Source organism: Gymnoscopelus microlampas (assembly GCF_963454915.1).
Source record: "Gymnoscopelus microlampas genome assembly, chromosome: 3".
Lineage (NCBI taxonomy): Eukaryota > Metazoa > Chordata > Actinopteri > Myctophiformes > Myctophidae > Gymnoscopelus > Gymnoscopelus microlampas.
Genome location: NC_139940.1, coordinates 30,127,150 through 30,151,697, shown reverse-complemented (window position 1 = coordinate 30,151,697; position 24,548 = coordinate 30,127,150). Strand labels below are relative to the sequence as shown.

Below are 24,548 nucleotides of genomic sequence, written 5' to 3'. Positions count from 1 at the left end.
TTAAAGTAAAGCAGGAGTCAGGGTTAACATACAATAGTGACGTAACTGATTAACCTTCACACAGTGGTGGAGATTTAGAAAGTAAATATTAGCTTGAGCTCCCTCTAAGGAAATTCCATCCAAGGTGACAGGACGACAGCACGGCCAGTGATGGAAGAAGTACTCACATGTTTTACTTAACTAAAAGATACTGCAATGTAGATATACTCTTTTACAACAAGTAGAAGTCCTGTATTCAAAATGTACTTGAGTAAAAGTACAAAAGTATTGGCATCAAAATATACTTAGAGTAGCGAAAGTAAAAGTAGTCCTACTCATTGTGCAGAATGTCCCATTTCATGAGTTCAGATTCAGAATACAAAATCTTTTGACAATAGCAGATCTACAAGCTCACAATGTGTTGCATTGCCAGTCATATGTATGCAGTAGATATGCTCTTTTCAAATGTCCGAAATGTATAGGGCTGAAGTGGTTAATGTATGTGATTTGTAATAATAATCGAAATCTACAAAGTAACTAGTAAGGTTTTCAAATGATTGTTGTAAAAGTATAATATTTGCTTCTGAGATGTAGTGGAGTAGTAAAAGTAGCCTACATAAAATTGGAAATACTCCAGTAAAGTAAAAAATACTTCAAAATTGTACTTAAGTACAGCACTTATTACTTAGTACAGTAAATGTATTAGTTACTTGCCACCACTGCCGTTGACTCTATCAAACTGCACCTGCTGCTGCAGAGATGTTTTACCCAAACACAGGCTTAAGTTTCATTATGTTGGCTGCTTAGCGTACTGTTGGTTAACTGTCAGTCTGTCACTGTCATCATATAGGCTTTTATATTTAGTTAAAAATACAAATAATAAATGTTATTTCATACAACAATTTCGTATGAGCATGTCTGGTGCTAGACCATGGTTAATGTTTAGCTGAAATGTGTTTTAAGTGAACTAATGTTGACATAACCTCACAAAGCAAAGGGCACCTGTAGCATGTGTGGTGCATAGTTCAACTAGTGGCTACAGAAAAGGTCTACTATATAGCCTACTGCAGACTGCATAAAAAAAGAGTAATATAAAGCTTGCACAGGGGAGCAGAATCTTTATAGAACTTCTAATTTAAAAAAATAAAAAATAAATAAGCATCTGAGAACCTGTCAACCAAAGCAACCCCACGTGGTACAGGACGATTTCATGAAAATTGGGAAGACATTGGTACATACAGGTCTCTGACCCTGTGGGACTGGAAGGAGTCAGAACTACTGTCTCCTTGCAATATGGACTGCATTGTAATATGTATTTAATAAACATAGCTATATTACATCTAATATTGCATTTATGAAATGAATATACTGTATTGATAGATCAATCGAATGTTTTGATAATTTTGGCTTAGTCAATCTTGTTTCATATTTTATTATCTTTGAAAGCCCTGAAAACATGTAATACGCTACGTAAATTGACTGGGTCAAATAAAATCAATCAGTAATACTTTTTTAATAATATTTGTTTTGTTTTAGCAATAAGTCAAAGTGTGATCATTGCACCTTAAGTTGTTGCATACACATAGTATATATTCATAGCTTAAATTGATTTATGGAATACTTTATGAACAAGTTTGAAAACAGTATAGCAGTACAGTTAAAAAGAACAGGCTATGCTAATAGGATTACACAAAAAGCCCCGGGTCCATTGTACTCAATCAAGACTACTATATATATATATATCAGGCATATGATTGATTGAATACATGTATATTTTCATACCTCTTCGCTGAGGGTTTTCGAGTGATTTTATAAAATAGTTTATTGCAGAACAAATACATTTGGATCAATTTGAGACATGCATTGCAGAAAGATGGCAGTTTTCTTGTTCAGATCATGGCATCCACAGCCACATTCATATCAACATCAACTCTTGAGAGTTTGGAAGTCTGATATGTAAATTATTTGTTTGCACTTGTGATGGAATTTTACACCTGACCTGAATCTATGGGCTGCCATCTTTTTGCCTATCGTCCGTTTGATCCTATTCCTCACAAACCCAAGAATATTTGTTGGAACAAGGCACGTCATTCCATCCTTTGCCATTGCGTGCCAGCTCAGCACAGTCCTCACCATCATCAGCATCATTAGGTTCCCCGTTCCGCCAAAATCCTGCACCTACCAGATCAGTCCCGTCCACCCATGTCCATTTTCCCTCACGCTCCGTGTCAGAGAGACCAATCCAGGTTCTGCTATTAAATCTGGTGATAAAATCAATTTCCTTTCTGTTGTCTATAATGACGAGGTTAGCTCCTCTGTCTTCACAGTCCTTTCTGCTCTGGTCCCAAGTTTTACTCGAAGTGGAGACATAGTAGCAGCTGCCATTGAACTTTGTCCATTCTTGCCGACAGGGTTTTTCTAGGGATTATAATTATATATTTGGATCATTAAAACCTTGTCGGACCTCATAAATAAGTGTTAAACAAGTGAGAAATGCAATAGGCTTCTAAAAATAATTCCTCCTTTAACCCATTTAGACCTGAGTCCGATTCTAAAAACGCCTTCTAAATCCTGACCTAAGTTTTCTGAAAAACTTAAAATATTTATTCAAAATTTACAATTGTATTGTATGTATGTTGTTATGCTATACTGTGCATAACAACAGGAACCCCAAAAGGGGTTCCCGTCCTGAAAGGTATAGTTACAAAAAGTGGTTCCCATGTTGTTTAAATAGTATTTTGCTTACCTGTCATATTGAGAGAGAGCATGTTGAACTCCTCCTGTATTCCATCACGACTTGCAGCTACAAGTTCAAAACGCCTCTGTAACTCCTCTTTCTCTGCTCTCAATTGGATTTTCTCGTTCTTCAGATCATCTCGTTCCTTTCTCAGGGATGTGCGGCGGGTCTCTGAATCATCTCTCAGTTCTGTCAGGGTGTCGTAGCTGATCTGTAATTGGTCTCTCTCCCGTGTCAAGTTGTTGTATTTGGTCTCTAACAGCTTTCTGTCTTTTGTCAGGTTGCTGTAGTTGTTCTGTAACTCCTTTTGCTTGCTGGTCAGGTTGTTGAATTTTGTCTGAATGTCTCGCATTTCAGAATCATGAAGACCGGCAACCTTGGTGTCTGCAAAAGGATGTCAGATAGAATCAAAGAGTATATATACATTTTCATTATAGAATCAGAAACTACAAAAACATCCTTGAGTCCTTGAGTGCTCTCATTAGCAGCAAGACAGGAGTCTACTCACTGTGGACATGAAGGCTTATGATCCCACCCAGCAGCAGCAGACACAGTAGACCCAGGCAAACAGCTGCAGTTTTAGATGGACGCCTACACATCTGACCACAACCTGAATCAAACAGTAACATAGGTGTATAGATGACATTTCAAGTGTAATGTCAATCTTGTAAGCTTGTATTTTGAATTTCCATCCAGGGACCAACAAAGTAGCAAAATCTTATCTTATTACTATTTAACATTTTTATGAAACTGAGACTTTAGTGAACCTGTCTGTAAAACAAGCCCATGTCTATAATGCATTATAAACATACTTATAATGCATTATAATCTGCTTATAACACTGTATACTTATAGTTAAAAGATGTTATAATGACTAACTTGGCTTAACTTAATTACATTCCTGAAGGTATAGGAAACCTTTTGTGTTTTAGCATAGATTTAATGCTATTTTTCACTCAATCACTAGCCTGCATGGCATTGCCAGGCTGATCATACCGTGGAGGAACTTGTGAGTGATCCCACCACGAGATTAGTCTGGCAATGCCAGGCTATTCAATCACCACTTATAGTGACATAATCACACTATAATGCATTATATTAGTGATCTTAATGCAATATACAATTATTGTAATGCATTACAACTATGAGAATTATAATATACTATGATCCTGGCCCCCCAAAAAGTGTAAATTATGCAAGCATTAGTTATGAAGTATTTTGATACCTGACCCTATACAGTAAGATATTATAAGAGGCTTTATAATATGTTATGATTGCATTATGCAATGCATTGTTACAATGCATTTATACTTCACCTTGTAAGTCATTATAAAATGGTTTATAATGCATAATAGACATGGGCTTCTAAGGAAGTGTTGTACCAAACTGTCAGTTTTGTGTGAATAATAAGGTGTGTTCTTACCTGAAGGTTCATCTCCATAGGGTCTCATCTTTAGATTCTCATCAGCAGCTATTGGATTCAGATAATCTACATCCACCTGCCCTAAACTGCTGTTGAATTCCACTGACATCGTTCGGTTCAGGTCAATGGAAGGGTACTGGAAGGACCTGTGTCCTTGTCTTCCTTTTCAGTAAACACTTTTAAATTTGTAAGACTTTACTTTGCTGACTCAGCTGGCAGAATCTGTCAGTTGATTTAAGGAAAAAAGATACCAACAGATTGCAACAGTGAGGGTGAAAAGAATATTTTAAAGCACCACTCCAACAATTTGCACCAAAAGTGCCTTCTGTGACATTTTTATTCTGTGAACAACAATCCATATTGAGTTTTGTTTGTTATGTTTCAGCAATAGTTGTGTCATTGAAAGTATAAAAAAAGTGAGATTTGTGTTGGTTTGGCATAGCTCTGGTAATTAAGTATCATCCTTTGGATGAAAACTAATTTCAGGATTAATATTAAGAACAGTATTAAGGACAGTATTAAGGACTGGATCTTTAAGGGTTCCAGCCGTCTTCCACAGTCAGCAAAACTGTACTTCCTGTGTAACAGGAAGTACAGCTGTGTGTGTGGGTGTGGGTGTGTGTGTGTGTGTGTGTGTGTGTGTGTGTGTGTGTGTGTGTGTGTGTGTGTGTGTGTGTGTGTGTGTGTGTGTGTGTGTGCGTGCGCGCGCGCGTGCGTGCGTGCACACACCATATAGTTAAAAATAAGGCACACGCATGGACTTCCACCCATTGTTTTGTATGATTAAGGTTTGATTTACATGCTATGCTTTATGTTTCAATCATATATCCATATAAACACATCACTTTTTTTGAAGAACATTTATTTCACCATCACAAAACGTGTATTAGAATGTCTTTCTTTCTTTGTTTGGCCTGTGTTTGCTAAAAAATCTAAAATGTGCAGACTGTTGTCCAGGCTGACAAATCACAAGTTTTGACAAAGTTATATGGACTGTGGAGTAATGAACTATTGGAAGATAGTGAAGAAGAGAGGACAATAAACAATCCACAATTATGTTAACCATGTCCATAATACGGTTAACAGAATGTACTACAGTATATGTATCTCAGACATACATGAGCCTTTAAACCCAAGCATGCTTTGAAATATTTCACATGATCTCTTTTAAACCTCCTCACCACACTGACAATCTGTATATGTACACATATGTTTAAAGATGCTCTGTTTTATGTTATTGCATGCTTGCAGAATTCAGAATTAAGAAAAAAAGGTAGCTTTTAAAGAAAATCATGAAATGTTGACATTTATTAAGAAGTCATTTACAGTGTAATTTGTTTTGAAAGTTGCAAAGTCATAGCCCATACAATTTCTTTTTCAAGAATTTAGACATTTTCATAATTAGGCTGTTAATATAGTTCCATGATCAGAAGAATCTGCCCCATATTTTACTGGTTTTCGGCCAGACTGGATGTTACTGTGTTCTTTAACGAAAAAGGGAATTAATCTGGCTTTGTTTTATGTCATCAAATCTATCTCTTCCCTGTCTGTAAGGGACCAGAGTTGGTCAGCAAGAGATACACCAGGAGATGTATTGTTTCTTTAAAATGTATTTTTTATCTTTAATTTTATCCATAAAAATAAGACATTAATTCTAGGCCCAAAACAAAAGAGGACAAACAGAATTGAACTTTCCATCAAGGGTGCGTTGGGATATATAGCACTGAGCGCACTGGCCAATACAAACTAATAAGTGAGTGCGCTCCCGGTGCGCATTTCCGAACGCACCCCAAAGCTGAGCTCACTATAGTGAGACTTGAGGGGAACATATATAGTGGGTGATCAGTCCACTCTTGACACAAAGGGGAATAGACAAAGAATAACATTAAACAGACTACAAATAACTACAACATAATCCACTACAGCACTAACTCATATTAACTAAATAAACTAGAAAAAGTGCTCCTCGGAGCACAGGTCTCCGCCAGGTCAGGTAGGTTATTGTGGCCTCCTGGTGGCGCTATAATAGGCCAATGTGAAAAGGGTGGCATTTCTTCCGCGGCCTAGTGGGAATGTGCGTATACATTTTTACGGAAATCGCACGCCGCGTTCATGATTTGAGACATTTTGTTCAAAACGGACCAATCCTGCAAACTTTGGAAGCCAACCTTAGCCAATCAGGATGGAATATGAAATATCGGACAGATGCGTCTTGATCACATGACTATAGAGATACTGTGTACCGATTTGCGTGATGTTTGGATAAAATCTGAAGGATTAATATCCAAAACTGTATTTGACATAAGTCGGCCTCCTGGTGGCGCTGTAAAAAGCAGATGTGAAAAATGCAGTGCAGATGTTTTTCCTTGGCCTCTAGGGAGTATACGTGCAAAGTTTCACACAGATCGGTGCAGTTATACTTAAAAATGCAAATTGGCCTGTTATAGCGCCACCATGAGGCTGATTTGAAAAGTTTTAAGTGGCATTTCTTCCTCGGCCTAGTGGGAATGTGCGTGTGCAATTTTATGGAAATGGCAAGCTGCGTTCATGATTTGAGGCAGTTTGTTCAAAACTAACCAATCCCGCAAACTTTGGAAGCCAACCTTAGCCTATGGGAAATTGAACAGATCCGGGTTGATCACATGACTATAGAGATACTGTGTACCGATTTGCATGACGTCTAGTTAAAAGCTGTAGGAGTAATGGGGAAAAAATGGGTTTTGCACACATCGGCCTGCAGGTGGCGCTATAACAGGCCCATGTGAAAAATGTGGGGCAGAGGTTCTGAATTGGCATCCAGGGAGTGTGTGTGCACAGTTTCGCAGCGACCGGGCCAACGGTGCCGGAGATTAGCTGCTAACACACAGACAGGACGGACACACACACACACACACACACGGACGGACGGACAGGGGGCAAAACATACTCTCTCGCCATGCCTTTCGGTCTGGCGGAGACAATTGCACAACTGAAATATCAAAATACATTTCTTCTCAATTGTAATAATAAATTCAAACTCATATTAAACCCCTGCCCCTCTCCATGTGCACAGGGGACATGGTGCAGTCCATCACACACTCCCTCCCTTCGGAACTCTCACGTCTGAGGTCACCTTGAGTCCACCAGGATGTGCTGAACCGCAAAACGGAAGGGTGGCCTCACTGGCCTGGCCAGTACCACCTTGTGATACGTCCATTGGGGTTCTTCATCCACTGCATCCCCGGGAGGATTATAAGACGTTGCTTCTGGTGTGCCGACTCTTCCCTCAGACGAGCAGTCCAGGACTCCTGCTCATCCATGCGGGTAAGAAGAATGCCAGCCAGGTCCGTCAGTGTTGGTTCTCTGCTGGTTTCACCCTCAGCGCCCTGTCTAGTCTAGTGGCTCCATGGGCTGTGCCATCTGCTTGCATCTCTGGATCCGCCTGTGGTGGTCCTCTCCCTCTGCCACAATCCATTGTTCATCAGTGGAGCAAGGGGGGAAAAAATGAAAAAGAATATCCTGCTCTCTACCGGATGATCCCACCACCACTGCCACCATATGTAAGGGACCAGAGATGGTCGGCAAGAGAGACACCAGGATTTTTTTTTAATTCATTTTTTTCCATAAAAATAAGAAAAGCCACTATGGCCCAAAACAAAAGAGGACAAACTGAACTTTACATCAAGACTGAGCTCACCAAAGTGAGACATGAGGGGAACATATATTGTGGGTGATCAGTCCACTCTTGACACAAAGGGGAATAGACAAAGAATAACATTAAACAGACAACAAATAACTCCAGTCCGTAACTTTATCACCAAACTTGCAATAAACAGTGTGTCATTCAACCGGTTGTGTGTAGTCCTTTATGTTTGTAGAATGTAGTGCTGAAAATAAATATAAACTAAATTAATAAACCAAAAAAGACAAGTGTCCACCATGTTTAATCAACTTTGTGTGGCCATCACATGTGGCCATCACACTGTCAAATTGCCCATACTGTTTATTACACAGCCTGATTATGGCTAATCAGATTTGTTACACTGAATGTTTAATGTGTTTAGTAAAAGTCCAACACTCACTGTCTAACGGTCAAAAGAAAATGTATCTGTGTCTAAAGCAGAAAGAAAATGAATAGATATATTGGAGTAAAAAGCTATTGGAAGAGGGTGATGAACACACTCCACAATTATGTTAACAATATTCTGTTGAACACTTACATGCATGAGTTTTACATGCATTAAACTCAAGTATGCTTTGAAAATAGTTTGTTGACATAATCAGAGAACATGATGAAATAGTTTGCATGCCACCACCCCTCCCAACACTTCCACCCCCAACACCACCCTCTGAAGTTTAAAGTGACACTGGTCTTTATTCTTCAACATCTAAGTTACATTCAAATATGTAAATTAATTCATAATATGATTTTGTTTCTTGTTTCTTGTTCTAACATACAACAGTTGGCTGTTTGGACTATAGACCACACCACTAGATAGCACAATATTATATAGGCATTTCACCTTTGTGCCCTCAGAAACTTACAACACCAAAGGTCAAGTGGCCTTGCTCCTAAAATGATGAAATTCCAGGACTGGGTACAATATACTACATTAATTTGGTACCTACCATCAAATATTTTATGCCTAGATTATGCCTGCGTGGCAACCTCTCTTGAGTAAATGTTCAGAGATCATATGATAAGACCTAATACTCATACTCATTGACATTCAAATCACACAAATATTTTTTTTGTTTAATTTTAAGAATATAGATACTCTCACCAAGAGACTGACATGTAGCTGATCTGGTGTGAAACTCTTGATTTGTCATTCGTAAAGAGGATGTAGCAATAAGAGTAGTCAAGGAAGTAAGGAAGATCTCTGTCAATTGCTCAGTTATTGTCAGAATATTTTTATGAATTATCTGGCAAAAATAAACAAACACAATGATATTAATAATAAAATAAAAAGGTAAACATTTAAAATGCAGAAAATATCACAAATCAGTCTGATCCTAAACTTTCATATGAAAAAAGAAAAGCTCACATTTTTTTAACATGTTAAGACATTAAGAACAGGAAAACCCTAATCTGATGGATTCTGCATTCATTACCGTAAACACATTTACCCTGGCATCACTATTTTGGCCAATCTACAAGCTCACAACGCATCACATCATGACACATTGTGAGCTTGTATTTGGGCTACTTTTGTTATTTGTGGCACGATATATAATATCAACTAACTATGCAACACTAATTACCATTATTTATTTATACCTTGGATAAGAATGTGACATGTTGTATGTGAATTGACATTATTTTTCTGTGCATATGACAACAAAAATACCTGTGCATCTATTCTATTTGTGGAGGCACTGTAAATAGGAATAATATATCTAACCGAATGATCGATATACAGTATATTGTTTCATGACCTTTAAGTGAAAATATTCAGTTATTCAATACTGCCCAATGTTGTGGGAGGCGCCACTTCACCTCCTCTCCCTCATCCTCTCCTCCTGCTCTTGGGGAATTCGCAGATATAGAACATGTTGATGTCACAGTCGATGTGACCCCAGGTGCCTGTGCTGTGTAGCTCCACACAGCTAGAGTTGATTATAGGACCTAGGCCAGGGTTCAGCTCCTCCCCTTGACTCCAAGCTGCAAACTCCCGCAGAGGGGTGGAGTCGGTATATACATGGTCCTTTGTTCCATCCTGAGTGGAAATGGCACAGTGACAAAGAGAGAGAGAGACAGTAGAAAGGAACAATATTTTAACAGTAATAATGAGAAAATTACTTAAATCATAAAAAAAGGGTTCTTATAAAAATCATGGCAATAGTGAAAGCTAGCAATTAAAATGCCTTACTTAGTTACTGCATTATACATACTTAGTTAATGTTGTGTGAATATGCATATGCATATTGCATATGAATCGTGGGCATCGTGGACTCGTTAGCACCTGCAATGTGCACATGACCTGCACCTGGACTTACTGTGTCCTTGGTCTGAGCATGCAACCCGATAAAAACTCTTGTCAGTCCAGCATTATTGACGTAGTCTGCCATGAGGTGGTTGGTGTGTCTGGTCTTGGGCATGGCCAGGTTGCCTCCTCTTAGCTTACAGTTTATTAGAGCTTCTCTGAACCTCCTGGACTCCTTCACCAACAGATAGTAAGTGTCCTCTGTCTCCTTTAGCCCTAGGATCACTGAGAAGGACAGGTGCGAGGCTTGAAATGTTATTATGAGGATGTTTTTTTTGTTTTAAATAATCAAAACATAAACACAATCAGAATGAATGTGTCACAATTAGACATGGATCATGCCCCTGTCCCCTGAGACCACCAGATTCTGTTCAAACAGAATGCTGATCATTTGTCTCCCCAGTATATAATCACTTTACCTTTCTGGACTTACCATCCTTTACAAAGTTGACAGCATTCCTAAGCTTCCCTACATTGATGTCCAGCTGTCCAATCACCTTCCTGTATCTGCCACAGTCACACGTGGTGCCTGTTTGATCAAAACGTTTCGTATTGTAAGAATCACAGTATGTTGGCAAAACACCTATAGTAATAACATCATGTAGGACCATTATTCTAGTATTGTACATGTTAGTCACATGTACTGTAATGCACAATGGTTTTAGTTGAGGTGTAGATATATATATATATATATGAACACGATCATTCTATACACAGGTTATCATGAAGTAAGGCAGAGTCTAAAAGCCCTGCTTGCCAACCCTAGAGGTAGTGGCGCTCTTTACACCCCTTGTAGTTTTCAAGATATTGTATCTGGTTTGGGACCAATGTGTTAGTCACAAACTAGGGCTAAAAGCCCTTTAACAGCTTTCTGTCTCTCCTGTAAATCAATGATTGACTCGTAGTATACAGTTCCATATACTGTTTAACTGTAATCATAAGCTAATCCTGATTAACTATGATTTAAGCTATATAGGGGGAAAACTGTAGGCCTATTACAGTAGGCTACATGTTTAGCCTATGACAAATATTCATGAAACCTTCTTCAAACATACATGTACTGTACTGTATGGATTGTCTCCTTCAAAGATAGTGTGGATTAAATGTAATGTTTTGTAGGAAATTTTTGGGGCTTAATTTTAGGGAACAGGATAACTGATGGTCATAAAAAGAATGCTAATTTAACTGAGTGTAAAAATGGACTCATAAAGCTCCATTAAAGCGGCACTATTATTTTGGACAATATATGGTGGAGTATGTTAATACAATATATACAATTGGGTGGTGGCTGTATTTTGTCTCCCTGCTCTTTTATTGAGACATTTACATCCTGCCAAAGGTCATGTCTCATCTAGACACAGGATCTGTACGAACTTTGACCTGATGGTCAATATTCAATTTATCCCCTGAGTAAGCAGGCAGGCTCTTATGGCATTAGCTCAATGGTAAAAATGTCAGGACTTGCGCAGGAATTCCAGGGTAGAAGACGAAAGTTACATACTGTAGTGCAGCTTTAAATTAACCCTCTTTTAAAAAAAAAACGTGTACTCAAATGTAGGTGAACCAGGTCAACGTCTCACCTGGTTTCCCTTTTAATCCAGTGAGTCCACCCAAACCTGTGTCACCTTTGTCACCTAGAGTGGAATAGAATCACGTAATGAAAAAACACTCCTGACTGAATAATATCAGAAATGTAGGTTTTTGGCAGATTTTTGTTTGTTTATTGTTGTTGATGTTGATAAATTACCCCACAGTCAAACCTCTCTCTTTTTTGTTGAGACATGAATGCTTCATTCTTAGATGAGACTTACAGTACAAGCCATTACCACTAGATAGCAGCACTACACAATACCTCAATCAGCTCCAAGCACAATTACTGTAGATTTACGCTGGAACAGTAAAAGCTGATTTCAACCCAATGTGACCCAGATCTAATCTTATTTATAGAAGGGAACCTCAATAAATACATTTTAAAGACAGATCTTGGTTAGAAAGTCAGATGTTTTCTATAACAGGCGTCTAGATTTACTAGACAATAGGGAAATATCCATGTCTCATGTAACATGTCCGCACTTGAACCTGGCCGATAATCTTAACCCCCCCAACTGTCAGTTGGAAATTTAAGGGAAGTGGGCTACAATACAAACATTGCCCTGGGTTGTTTTTGTTTGACAGAGAGTAAAAAAGGGCAGATATTGTACCGCATAAACTGGCCTTTCTAAGTTGGGTGATTTCTCACTGTACACTTGAAAACTGTACATCATAACTGTGGTTGTAAACACACACACACACACACACACACACACACACACACACACACACACACACACACACACACACACACACACACACACACACACACACACACACACACACACACACACACACACACACACACACACACACACACACACTGTGTGTTTTTGTGAAAAACAGAGAATCTTAACATTCCCAACCCCACTTGGGAATTTTAACATTTCCTAGGGAATGTTATAATTACCTACCCTGCCAGGAAATGTGGATAAAAAAGCAAATAATCATTAGTACTGACACCCACCAGAGTGCGGTCCATCAGTGTTGTTTTGTTTCACTCTCAATTGAATAAAGAATAGTTTTACATGCATAAAACCTAGGCGAGCAAAGGCCCGGGTTGAGCAGCTGACGGCTGCACGCATTGACAAGCGCATTCCCATAATTGGCAAGCTGTGGTGGATGGGACAGGTTATATCCAGAGAAAAAAGTAGAGGGTGGCAAAAAAGTGACCACTTAACCCCGATTTCAAAAATAGCCGATCTACAAGCTCACGATGCATCGCACTGTGAGATTGTAGATCTGCTATTTTTGCTATGTAATGAGACATGCTCAAAATAGGGACAGTTTTAAAGTGATTAATGAACGTAAGGTTGCAGAAAGAAAACAAGTGTTTATCAGTATTGATCCAAAATCTGATTAATCTGCAAAAAAACATTCTGAGGTGGAGGAAATGTGAATAAAAGACCAGAATTTTGAGTTTAAATGCAAAAGCTAGGGGGTGGCAATCACCATCCCCTGGAACCCCAAAATGACGCCCCTGGTCACCTATCACATAACAATCCACCCATCAGATTGTGAGATATCTTCATGTGGGAACTTTGGCCTAAGGTTGCTGTTAGGCCCCTATGGATCACCAAAATGTGTAGGGTTCATCATCTGGGGAGCATCAATGTGCACAGCAAATCCCAATGGCAATCCAACCAGTAGCGTTTGAGATATCTTGTTATCTTTAGTGTTGAATTGAAGGGTCGACCAACCGCTTAACAGATCTGGGATTTCCTTTTGAATTTGAGCAAATTAATCAAACAAGATTAAACAAACTAACTAACTAAAAGAAATAATGTTCAGCTTTTATGACATGTCATCACGAAGAGCCCTCAAACCTCACTAATTTCCCCCCAATTTTTAAAGGAATATTTTTTCAAAAATAAAAACATCACTTTCACATCTTGTGACTACCTTATACAGCGGTGTACCCTCTGCTGTGGAGACATTTTGTTTCAATTCAGATTTCCCATTGGAATGATGCATTCAAATGCAGTAGGCAACACTGCTGTTTGTAGAGTGGCATTCGATTTAAATCTAATGCCATTATCATTATGAATAAGTTGTAGGGGAATTGGGACGCAGTAAAAAATCAGTTTGGTTTCATAAGAACCGCTTGTGTTTTGGATGGAGTATAAGGGGTTGAGGCTTCAAAAAGGTGAACAGCCACAGGGCCTAAGGTTGGATGAATTGTTCCTGCCAAGGAGGCACACAGAAGGCAATGTTGATGGAAATAATTCTTCTCTGCCAGGGAATGATGAATTTCCCCCCCCTCCACAGTTTTCTTTGTTGCGCCTACAATTTGGGTTTCTCAGGTAGTTTTTTTTGGGGTCACACTTACACAGTTTTAGTAGTTCATGACAGATAAAATCATCCTTTACATGAAGAACCGGCGCAGCATGTATATAAAATGTGCTTTTAAGGTGTATGATGTTCAATAAGGAATCTAAGTGATGACACTGTCAAAATAAGCAATGTCACAGACACAAAAATCACCTGATCAGACAGAGAGAGGGAGAGTGTGTGAGAGAGAGAGAGAGAGAGAGAGAGAGAGAGAGAGAGAGAGAGAGAGAGAGAGAGAGAGAGAGAGAGAGAGAGAGAGAGAGAGAGAGAGAGAGAGAGTGCAATACATTTGAGCTTTTCCAGAGGTTCAAAAGATTATCCATCATTGTGATACCTTTGTCTCCCAAAGGCCCAGTCTTCCCTATATGGCCCACCTGTCCTTTAAGACCAGACTCTCCTGCCATTCCTGGAGGGGGGTGGGTGGGGGTGGGGGGGGGCAAGAGCAGTGGTTTGGGAGAGGAGATAGACAGACAGCAGAATCATAATGTTTACTATTTGGCTGCATGTTGGCTGTATGTTTCAATACAATCAACACAAACAGGAGAAGCAATTATAGAATCAATAAACTGCAGGTGAATAATATAAATACATTTATTTTGGTCTTGTGCTCATTATGTCTCCCTAAAGCCAAGTCTTATCTAATCTTATGAATTAGAAAAGATAATTCCAAAACTGCAACCTCAACAGTAGAATTGCATAATATAATTATACAAACCTTTTACAGACATCATTTTGACATTAATGTCCATGCAATTTCAACTCTGATATTTTTGTTAACATTTATTGTGGCTATGTAAAATTCCATTTTGCAATTATTTTCTTATTTATAACATCATCAGTGTAATTGCATGTTCCTAATTTCTTTTGGGACATTTCTCCTCCGCCCTGAGGTTGTTTTCCAACTTTCTCTGAACAGTAATTTTGCTTTGGATGACTCTATTATTGTTAATTTTAATACATGGGGTGGGGAGGATTTATTTTGGGCATCAACAAAAACGACTGCATAGAGACAGGTAGAAGATGGTATTGCAAGATGTTATTCACAGAATTCAGGTAATTTCAATACATTTGAAACAATATTTAAACATGTACTGTATATAATAAAAGAAAGACTCAGTTTGAGTAATGCAGTGTAATGGCAGTAGCCCAATCCATAGCAGATTATTTGAACTGCATTATTTCTTTTTAAATCAAAATTTCTTACACTTAAACATACAATACATGAAATGTCTTTGTAATCAGGCCCTATTATTAGTCCCTGAGGCATTTTTTGTTTGTTGCAGTTTTCAGTTTGGTATTTAAAGGACCATAATACTGTCAGTCTGGCATGTTTAGCCCTTTGCCTGTGACTCACACACTTGATAGTGCTGACCATTACCCAAAACATACTGTGGTTTGTTGGATTCTTGAGGAAAAACAAGATGTGGGCAACTCACTTTTAAATGCTCCAAATTTTATTTATGTCAAACAGCAGCAGATACGACGTTTCGACCCTTGCGGTCTTTTTCAAGTATACTTGAAAATATATTAAATTTGGAGTACTTAAAAGTGAGTTGTGAGCCCCCATCTTGTTTTTCATGATTCTGTTTTTGCAGTTTGTCTCTGCACCAAGACACGGAGGATGTGCCTTACTTATTAAAAGAACAATTATGTTTATTTTTGCCAACATTGTCTAATTTATTCAGGAAACATAACATTGGAGAACATGTAAACAATACACTACAGCAGCAAATACAAATACAGAAATTAACAGGAAATGGTTATGTTCATGCACAATATGAGCAAAGCTGTTAATAGGTAAGTACCTGATCCCTCTTAAGGAATGACATGAACTGAGACATTTAGAGGTACACAACAACATCCTCTGTGTTAATGTATCTATTTGTAATTCAGAGAGGGAACAAATGCGAACCAAATTCAATGAACACTGAGCATTTTACTGTGTAGTACCAGTGTCTGAGAGTGTGATTCTTTAAATATGCTACAGTACAGCGCACTATTCGGCTAATGTTCTGACTTAACTCAATTGTCAGTTCTCCACCTTGCCTGCTTACCACTTGGACAATGCACATTACTCACTCGCTGTCACCATCTCATCCAAAGACAGCGCTGTCCTATGGCGTCAAGGCTCTCTATTTGTGTTAACTTGCTGTTCTACTTGTTTATTTTTGTTGTAATGTGTTGTCTTTTCTTGTGAAATGAATCAGATGCATCCACATTTCTATGTGTATGTCTGCAGGTACAATTTATTCTTCTGTTTTATATTTGTATTTCCATTTCTTTGGTTGATATTGTGCAAAAAAATCTCAAGCCAAATTCCTTGTAAATGAGCACTTACTCAATGTATTATTTCTTAGTGTGTGAAAGTAGGAGGGTCAAGAATATGAAAGAGAAACTTTATGGGAAAAAGTCTGTGAAGGCAAAGGCTTCCTGCCAGGACCAGAATGAGTCTTTCCTCAGGAAATAATTCGGCTGCAAATGGATGGAGTTTGAAATAATAAGTGAAGTGTAACACACACGCACGCCCGCCCGCCCGCCCGCACGCACGCACGCACACACAGACAGACAGACAGACAGACAGACAGACAGACAGACAGACAGACAGACAGACAGACAGACAGACAGACAGACAGACAGACAGACACACACACACACACACACACACACACACACACACACACACACACACACACACACACACACACACACACACACACACACACACACACACACACACACACACACCCTCTTTCAAAATGTTCTCTCTCACAATTTTGTAAGTGGTTAGTGACATTTCTGAGGTTTTTCTTTTTTTGTGAGGTCTTCTATGTTTGATTTCAGTATCCCTGTGTTTATTTTTCCAATTTTCCACTTGAATGCCTAAGATGCTTCATCATTAAGATTTTGACAAACTGACGTCTGATACAGACCTGCAATTTCTGGCCTTTCTTTTTTTTTTATTCAAGAAGGAATTGCCAGTGTTAGATAATATCAATTATATTGACATACGGTACGGTGGGAATAGATGTCGCAAGAGGTGATTTGATTTTGGAACAATTTCAACAAAAGCAGCTCTCACAAGATGGCACTAAGTATGGTACAGTAGGTGCCAGTTTAACTGTCGATCTAAACCTCCAGATAACAGTCCCTGCCATCAATATGGTGTGCTCTTTATAATGACCAACCCTCCAACTGGTGTAACGTCTACTCTAGACTCTCCAGCTGCTAGGGTAAAGGCATAATTCAACATTCTACTATTCCAATCGGAGAGTCCTGAGAGCCATTTCTTGGGTTTCCTCTTTTTGAATTTGAATATTAGTCACAGTGAGAGTGACTCTTATTTTCATATCTGTACTTGTTATTTAATACAACCTTCTAAATCCAGCAAATTGCAAAGAAGTCTGGCCACACTGATTGTCCAGTGGCAATTTGCTATGACATTTATTACTGTAATGACCTATACAGTATGTGTTATCAAACACAACAGAGATGATTATGAAAGAAAGAGTGGTGGGGGTGTAGTCGTGGTTGATTAAGTAAGGGATGATGAACAGCGAGGCGGTCCTTATTGAGAAATAAACCCTGACAGAAGTTTGGCAGTTAAATTACATCATTTGTTTGTTTATACAGCAAAAAAAGTGCCACGGATTGATATGATACAGGTGCTATGTCCATGGCAACGGTCCGTTCTTCATAGCAGTGGTCTGCTATCGAGAAATAACAGACCACTGAATGCAATGATTGACCAATCAGAATTGCACATTCAACCAAGCCGTGTAATAACATACAATAACAAAGGTCCTCAGCCAGATTTGGTTTAGCAAAACGGCACACAGTATTCAGTGGTCTATACAGTATACACTCTGGTCTGCTATACTAGCACTTACCGCTCACTAGGTGAACTGATTGCAACATTCAGAGGCAGGGAAAAAAGCTCCTCGACTTTAAGAGCATTTTCGAGCATAGTAAATTACATGAATATACAAATTTAGGACAATTGCTTGTTTGCCCCGGGAAGTTGGAGTGAGAAGCTATTTTAGATGCCCAAACGGATCCCTGAAAGCATCATTAACAGTCAAGTATGCCTTTTTTAAACACTGCTAAAGTAAACGACCGTTGGACGTTTCCTGTAAAGGAGACTAAATTAAGCCGGGGAACACATGTGTCATCCTACAGAGCTGCTGACATAATACAGTGAGAACACATCATAGGAGCTTGTGTTCATTCCTACAGTAAACGTACACACAGCAAACCATAATGATTGGGTTTGCCATATACTGTTGAAAAGTTGCCCCCGAGTTGAAAAGTTGAAAATGCAGAAGCCAAGGTTCATTTTATTTTGATCTGCCTTTTTTTCACTCCTTCCTTCTTTCTGGAAAAAGTCTCAAACAATCCTGATGTTTGTTATTCACGCACTCTGATGATTTCAATTTATTTCAGGCATAAGCCTAGTATTTTGGATGGATATGAAATCTACCATCTACCGTTTTTAAACTGTTAGTGTTTTGTTGAGGTTTTATTCCACAATACCTTTTCTGACCTTTTTTAATCTCACCCCTGACAAATACCCAATATCACAATAAAAAAACTAACAATATAATGAAAACTAAACTGAAACGACGTATTTTCAAAACATAATAAACAAGCTTTTGTGTGTGTGTGTGTGTGTGTGTGTGTGTGTGTGTGTGTGTGTGTGTGTGTGTGTGTGTGTGTGTGTGTGTGTGTGTGTGTGTGTGTGTGTGTGTGTGTGTGTGTGTGTGTGTGTGTGTGTGTGTGTGTGTGTGTGTGTGTGTGTGTGTGTGTGTGTGTGTGTGTGTGTGTGTGTGTGTGTGTGTGTGTGTGTGTGTGTGCATACATCTGTATACTATACAGTATGCCTGATTGGTCAGCCAGCCAGTCCGATTTGAACACATCCAGTAAACTGTGAGGCAGGACAACACTGCCTCAGCAGCAATAACACATGAACTTCCTCCAAAGAAGCACAGCAGTGCAAGGCATCTGTATCCCACAGTCCAAAATCTGTGGTATATGTAACAAAACAAAACTGGAAAAGCATGGACATCTGCACAGTAAAATCCTCAGTGTTTATTTAACTCTACAAATGGAACACAGAGTTGTTACAAATGGATAACACTGAGGATTTTACTGTGAGCTCACTGTAATGAGCTGAGATCATGATGTGTGAAGATAATAAGGGATGGATTTTAGGATTAATATCTCTTTATACTGAAATACCCTTTTAATGTGAAGTGTACAGTACTTGTCCAGGGTTAAACGTCTCTTGGTGAAAGGATAAATGAGGATATTCTTGTGTATACTGTGCAAGTAAAAACTATTATATGTTTTAATTTCTGCACTGATATAATACAGTTTATTTTCTTGTTATCATTTCCAGTTAAATGATACAGATTTTGTACCATTTTCTTGAAATATGTCATTTAACTAAATAATGTGTGATTGGGGTAACACAGATACATTGAAACTTCAAATGGCATTGGTATTAGCATTGCAAATGTCAGAAATACTATTCTAAATGTACAGTAGCATGTAGTCAACTGACTTCCTGTTAAGATGTGTATCATATGGGTGATAAGATCAGATTTGAACTGTCAGGGAGTGGAGCATGAATGTGGATATGAACAGTGCCAAGTTGGTCTTCCTTGTGGGAAAGAGCAAGAACTGTCTCTCAGTGTCAGATAACCCAGAAAAACAGAATGTCAAGAAGGGTCTGGAAATGATTTTGAATGAATTTAAAATGAATTTGGTTCCACCATGGCCTTACAATCCGTACAAAATCTCCTTGCATATTTTTATAACCAGCCAACTTCCTCTTTTTTTCAACAGACGGTATCACCGTTTTTTTTCTTTTCTTTCGTTTTTGTAACAAACGACGCATTGAATAAGTAAACACTTAGATGAATGGAATGATGGATGAAGTGATGGAAGGAAAACAATGAACAGGATAGTAGGATGGATTAATGAAAGCTGTCAATACCTGGAGGTCCTGGAGGCCCAGTCTTCCCCAGTTTCCCCAGCTCTCCCACCTCACCAACCTCACCTTGGTCTCCTGAGGGAAAACAATTTGCAGTCTGTGTGAGATGGAGTGTCCAGTAGGGCTAGGCAATAAAGCAATATTATGTTTTATCAATATAGTAATATGAGACTAGGAATGTCTGGGATTTTGGATATCAGTATTGTCTTTCAATGGTTTTAATCACTTAGCCTTATTTTATACTATATGAAATTGATATTATCATCACAATATGATTTTATCATGACCATAATATTAATATCATATATTAATATATATATATATATGTATGCGATTTAGTCTCACCCGGCCCTAGTGTTTTTATCTCTGAGAATGTAAAAACGGGTCCATTTTGGTCCATTTTTACATTAAACATTGAGCTAAATGAACATTGAAGATTTTGCTGTGAAATGTATGCGTGAAACACAGACGTGCGCATGCGCATGTACATGTACATGTGCGCATGCACGCATGCACGCATGCACACACGCAGCTCGCATACATACACACACACGCGCAGCTCGCATACACACACACACGCACGCACGCGCGCACACGCACACACGCGCACACACACACACACACACACACACACACACACACACACACACACACACACACACACACACACACACACACACACACACACACACACACACACACACACACACACCCACACACACACACACACCCATGCAGACACACAATTACATGCTGGAGCCATGGTCTACAGTGCCTGGGATGAGTCTTGTATAAATAATCAGTTCGGTTCACTAGCAGCTGTCCAAATACACACAGTCATAGCAGGTCAGACCCTCCAGCTTACATAGACAACCCAAATGAAAACTCGGACATTTCTGGTTTCTTTATATGTATATACTCTGTCTCTGTGTCTGTGTGCCTGCGTGCTTATGTGTGTGCGTGCGTGTGTGTGTGTGTGTGTGTGTGTGTGTGTGTGTGTGTGTGTGAATGTGTGCGTCCGTCCGTGTGTGCGTCCGCGCGCACGTGCGTGCGTTCGTGCGTGCGTCTGCGTGAGCGAGTGAGTGAGTGAGTGAGTGAGTGAGTGAGTGAGTGAGTAAGCGAGTGAGTGAGTGAGTGAGTCATTCAGAGAAAAGAATCAAGTCACAGTAAAATAATCAGTGTTCATTTAACTCTGAAGTGTGAATATGGACTCATAAGGGTCTATCTGGGTCAAGTATTACACTCTGACAGTTAAATAAACACTGAGGACTTTACTGTGTAGTCTTGGTGTTTCTGTAAGAGTTTACCTTTAAGGTCAAATGGGCTTCACACCACGATTCAGCAGAAATGAATAAACAGAGGATTGTCGGGTGGAGGACCAAAGAGTATAACCAAACACCATAATGACAGTTAGTTCACAACCTTTTCTGGATCAGGGCCCACTTGAAAATCTTTAAAGTTTTCATGGCCCACCCATCTGACCACTTAATAGGATTTACATTATTTACAGTTGAAGACTTGTTATTTGAGAGACATTGTTATTATTTCACTGCATATTTCCAAGTATTTGTTGCGGCTTTTATTTTGAAAGAGTTAACCGGATGTTTTTTTGTGTTGATATCTGACATTCATATTGACAGAACATTCTCCACAGTGTTCGTGTTACTGTAGATGCGCCCCTCCGGAAGTCTCACCAGACGAGATTTCACCCGTGATTTCATCCAAGTCAGCTTGTAAACACTACGGCGGCCCATTTGGGACAAAAACACTGTGGCTTCTGAACATCAGTTATCAAAAAAAAAAAATGGAGCTATTAGACTCGGGATGGGCTTATGATTCTTTTCTACTGTACCACTTGTCCTAGGATATAATAATATCATATAAAGGTAAGAAAAAGGTAGTCCGGAATTCTCCTTTAACATTAATGTTACATTATGAATAAAATCGTATATCTTTCCCCGGCCCACCTGGGCCCCGGCCCATAGGTTGAGAATCGCTGCAATACGATTCACTGCACCATGACTCAACACTGTTCATTACAATGTACCAGTGAACACAACATTCTCTCTCTCTCTCTCTCTCTCTCTCTCTCTCTCTCTCTCTCTCTCTCACACACACCACTAAAACCTGAGAGCTGACCACAACCTTATACTGTTGGACACTAAGTCTGGGGTCACTTCCCCACACAGATTTTTCCTACATGTCCAGGGATCGAACTAGGGACCTTTCAGTCACAAATGCTCTAACCTTTAGGCCACCGCTGCCCCATATTCACTGCACCACAACACAACTCTGTTCAGTTCCACTTACTGTACCAAAGAGCACATTATAAGACAACACAATGAAACACAACCAAACTTTGCCATCACTTTGGAATGGACATAACTTGATACGGTGAAATCCCAATAAACTCCGTATTTCATATTGGTGGACAACACACAACTTTAAAATCTTTACCAGAGACCTGGAGCCAAGTTGGATACACTATACTCCAGAATTCCTGTGTGTTTATTTACACTCTCAGAGTTAAATTAACACTTGTGGTTTGTACGGTGTAGATAAAGGGCACATGCTAAACTCTGGCCAAACTCTTTTCAGGCCGTTCTTTTTCGACCGGTGTGAACGAAACTACAAGCTGAATCAACAAATGGAAGTAACTGTACAGTTTATTAGGTCTGTCTGTTGTCTCCACATGGTTATTGCTGTCTGAACCAGCGGGGAGGCTGCTACTGGATGTCATAAAAACAGAAAACATACTGACAAAGGCATTCCCTCCAAAAGACTACGGGGCAGCAAACTGTTAGCCAATAAATTACAGGACATTACATGCATGGTGTCTTTTTCATGCATTCTGTAACCCCTATCATGTACTATGGGTGCTTTTTTCCAGTCACTTTATACATTTAAAGACTTTTCACTTTGCACTTCGATATCAACGTTCAGAGGTTTTTTTTTTCCCCACACACGCACGCACGCACGCACGCACGCACGCACGCACGCACGCACGCACGCACGCACGCACGCACGCACACACACACACACACACACACACACACACACACACACACACAGAAAAGTCTCACCTTTAGATCCAGGTAGTATGGTATTAGTACAGACTTCTGGTGACGCATGGAGATAACTGCAGACAGCTGACAACACACAAAATACCAGCAATCTCCTCATCTTTGTGTCTTCTCCCGAATCCCACCAGTCTAACACAGTCCAGTAGCTGCAATTGACACGGTTAGTTCACGGTCACCAATGACGCATCACAACTTCCCAAAGGTTCTGGTTATGCACGCTAGCTATTGAACACTACCTTGATCCAGAGGTTTGTGAAGGGCTGCTGCGGAATAGGAGATCCAGCAAAAGAATTACTACGTTGGTATGCAGGAAAGAAGCAATGCTGGTTTAGATGGTACAACTGACATCATCTGTTGAAAATATATTGATGGAGGGTTGGATCAGTGCAGCACTAATGAGTGGACATGTTGTTTATAGACCACATCTGCACCCACACACGCGCACGTGAACGCACGCACGCACGCACGCACGCACGCACGCACGCACGCACGCACGCACGCACGCACGCACACACACACACACACACACACACACACACACACACACACACACACACACACACACACACACACACGCACACACACACATACACTTGTTTACAGAACCTTATCATAAAACTGACATGATGTCAAACAACACAGATTACTGCATTCCTTAGTCTCTGCTCCCTGTGGAAACTCTGTCCATATTTAATTGGGTGTGTAGTAAGTACATATAACACATAACATACTTGTAATTGACACAAAACCAAAGGCAGATTAATTGGAGCAAAATTACAAACAATTTAGAAAGTCCAAATCCATGAATATAGGAGTAGTTAAGTGACACATCCAACAAAAAACCTTGATCAGAGAGACAAAAAGTGTGGAGAAAAACAAACCAGGCAGATAATTTACCATTCAAAATTGGTATTGAATAAGTATGGCATAACGCAGGTGTACAAGTTCAGACACTGAGGCAGGGTGCAATAATACAGCTCTGGAGGGTAGTGGTGAATTGGAGGGTAATACACCATAATTGGTAGTGGGGAAACCCCACCTCCCGTGTCTATGAAGTAAGAACAAAATGGTTGTCATCTGAATATGGTCAGTAACATTATCATTAACAGAGCAAAGTGCAGTTGTCAAACCCTACTGTATATACTTGTCCCCGTGGTTTAATAGCTCCCATCCTTTTCCCTTTTACACAAAATCTCTTTTCCGAAAATAGCCGATCCACAAGCTCAGCTTGTAGAATCCTGGGCTTGTAGAATAATGCTGAAGTGCTTGATGTGGTCACTGTCGGTGATGAATAATGAAAGAAAAATAAAGACAACAACAGCAGACAATTATGTCCGGATATTCTTTGGTCCGTGCAATGTCCGCTATTCCTGAGTCACCAAAAGCAGTGTTGTTTCCTTATCAACAAGGGTGTAGTGCCTCGGGTCCTCTTCATTCTTCTCATCAT

At 39.5% G+C, this 24,548-nt stretch overlaps 2 protein-coding genes across 2 annotated transcripts; both read right to left on the bottom strand.

Moving 5' to 3' along the window:
• Positions 1-1,794: 1,794 nt before the first annotated feature.
• On the bottom strand, positions 1,795-4,296 carry LOC311042648 (uncharacterized protein). The gene is made up of 4 exons (XM_084053512.1): positions 4,140-4,296; positions 3,225-3,326; positions 2,726-3,100; positions 1,795-2,397 (listed from the first exon to the last, which is right to left on the bottom strand). The coding sequence occupies exons 1-4, from the start codon at positions 4,246-4,248 to the stop codon at positions 2,024-2,026; spliced, it is 960 nt and encodes a 319-aa protein (XP_083909638.1). The 5' UTR covers positions 4,249-4,296; the 3' UTR covers positions 1,795-2,023.
• A 5,009-nt stretch (positions 4,297-9,305) lies between these two features.
• On the bottom strand, positions 9,306-24,104 carry colec10 (collectin sub-family member 10 (C-type lectin)). The gene is made up of 9 exons (XM_084053513.1): positions 23,999-24,104; positions 23,338-23,452; positions 23,102-23,247; positions 20,022-20,093; positions 14,361-14,432; positions 11,686-11,739; positions 10,539-10,634; positions 10,119-10,330; positions 9,306-9,838 (listed from the first exon to the last, which is right to left on the bottom strand). The coding sequence occupies exons 3-9, from the start codon at positions 23,199-23,201 to the stop codon at positions 9,629-9,631; spliced, it is 816 nt and encodes a 271-aa protein (XP_083909639.1). The 5' UTR covers positions 23,202-23,247; positions 23,338-23,452; positions 23,999-24,104; the 3' UTR covers positions 9,306-9,628.
• Positions 24,105-24,548: the final 444 nt, after the last annotated feature.

Coding starts and splice junctions, on each gene's coding strand:
- LOC311042648 (XM_084053512.1), bottom strand. CDS start 4,248: ATGTCAGTGGAATTCAACAGCAGTTTAGGGCAGGTGGATGTAGATTAT. Junction 3,101..3,224: donor CATAAGCCTTCATGTCCACA/GTGAGTAGACTC, acceptor ATCCTTTTGCAG/ACACCAAGGTTGCCGGTCTT. Junction 2,398..2,725: donor GCTCTCTCTCAATATGACAG/GTAAGCAAAATA, acceptor TATAATCCCTAG/AAAAACCCTGTCGGCAAGAA.
- colec10 (XM_084053513.1), bottom strand. CDS start 23,201: ATGAGGAGATTGCTGGTATTTTGTGTGTTGTCAGCTGTCTGCAGTTAT. Junction 14,433..20,021: donor TGGGCCTCCAGGACCTCCAG/GTATTGACAGCT, acceptor ACCCCCCTCCAG/GAATGGCAGGAGAGTCTGGT. Junction 11,740..14,360: donor TGGGCCTTTGGGAGACAAAG/GTATCACAATGA, acceptor ATTCCACTCTAG/GTGACAAAGGTGACACAGGT.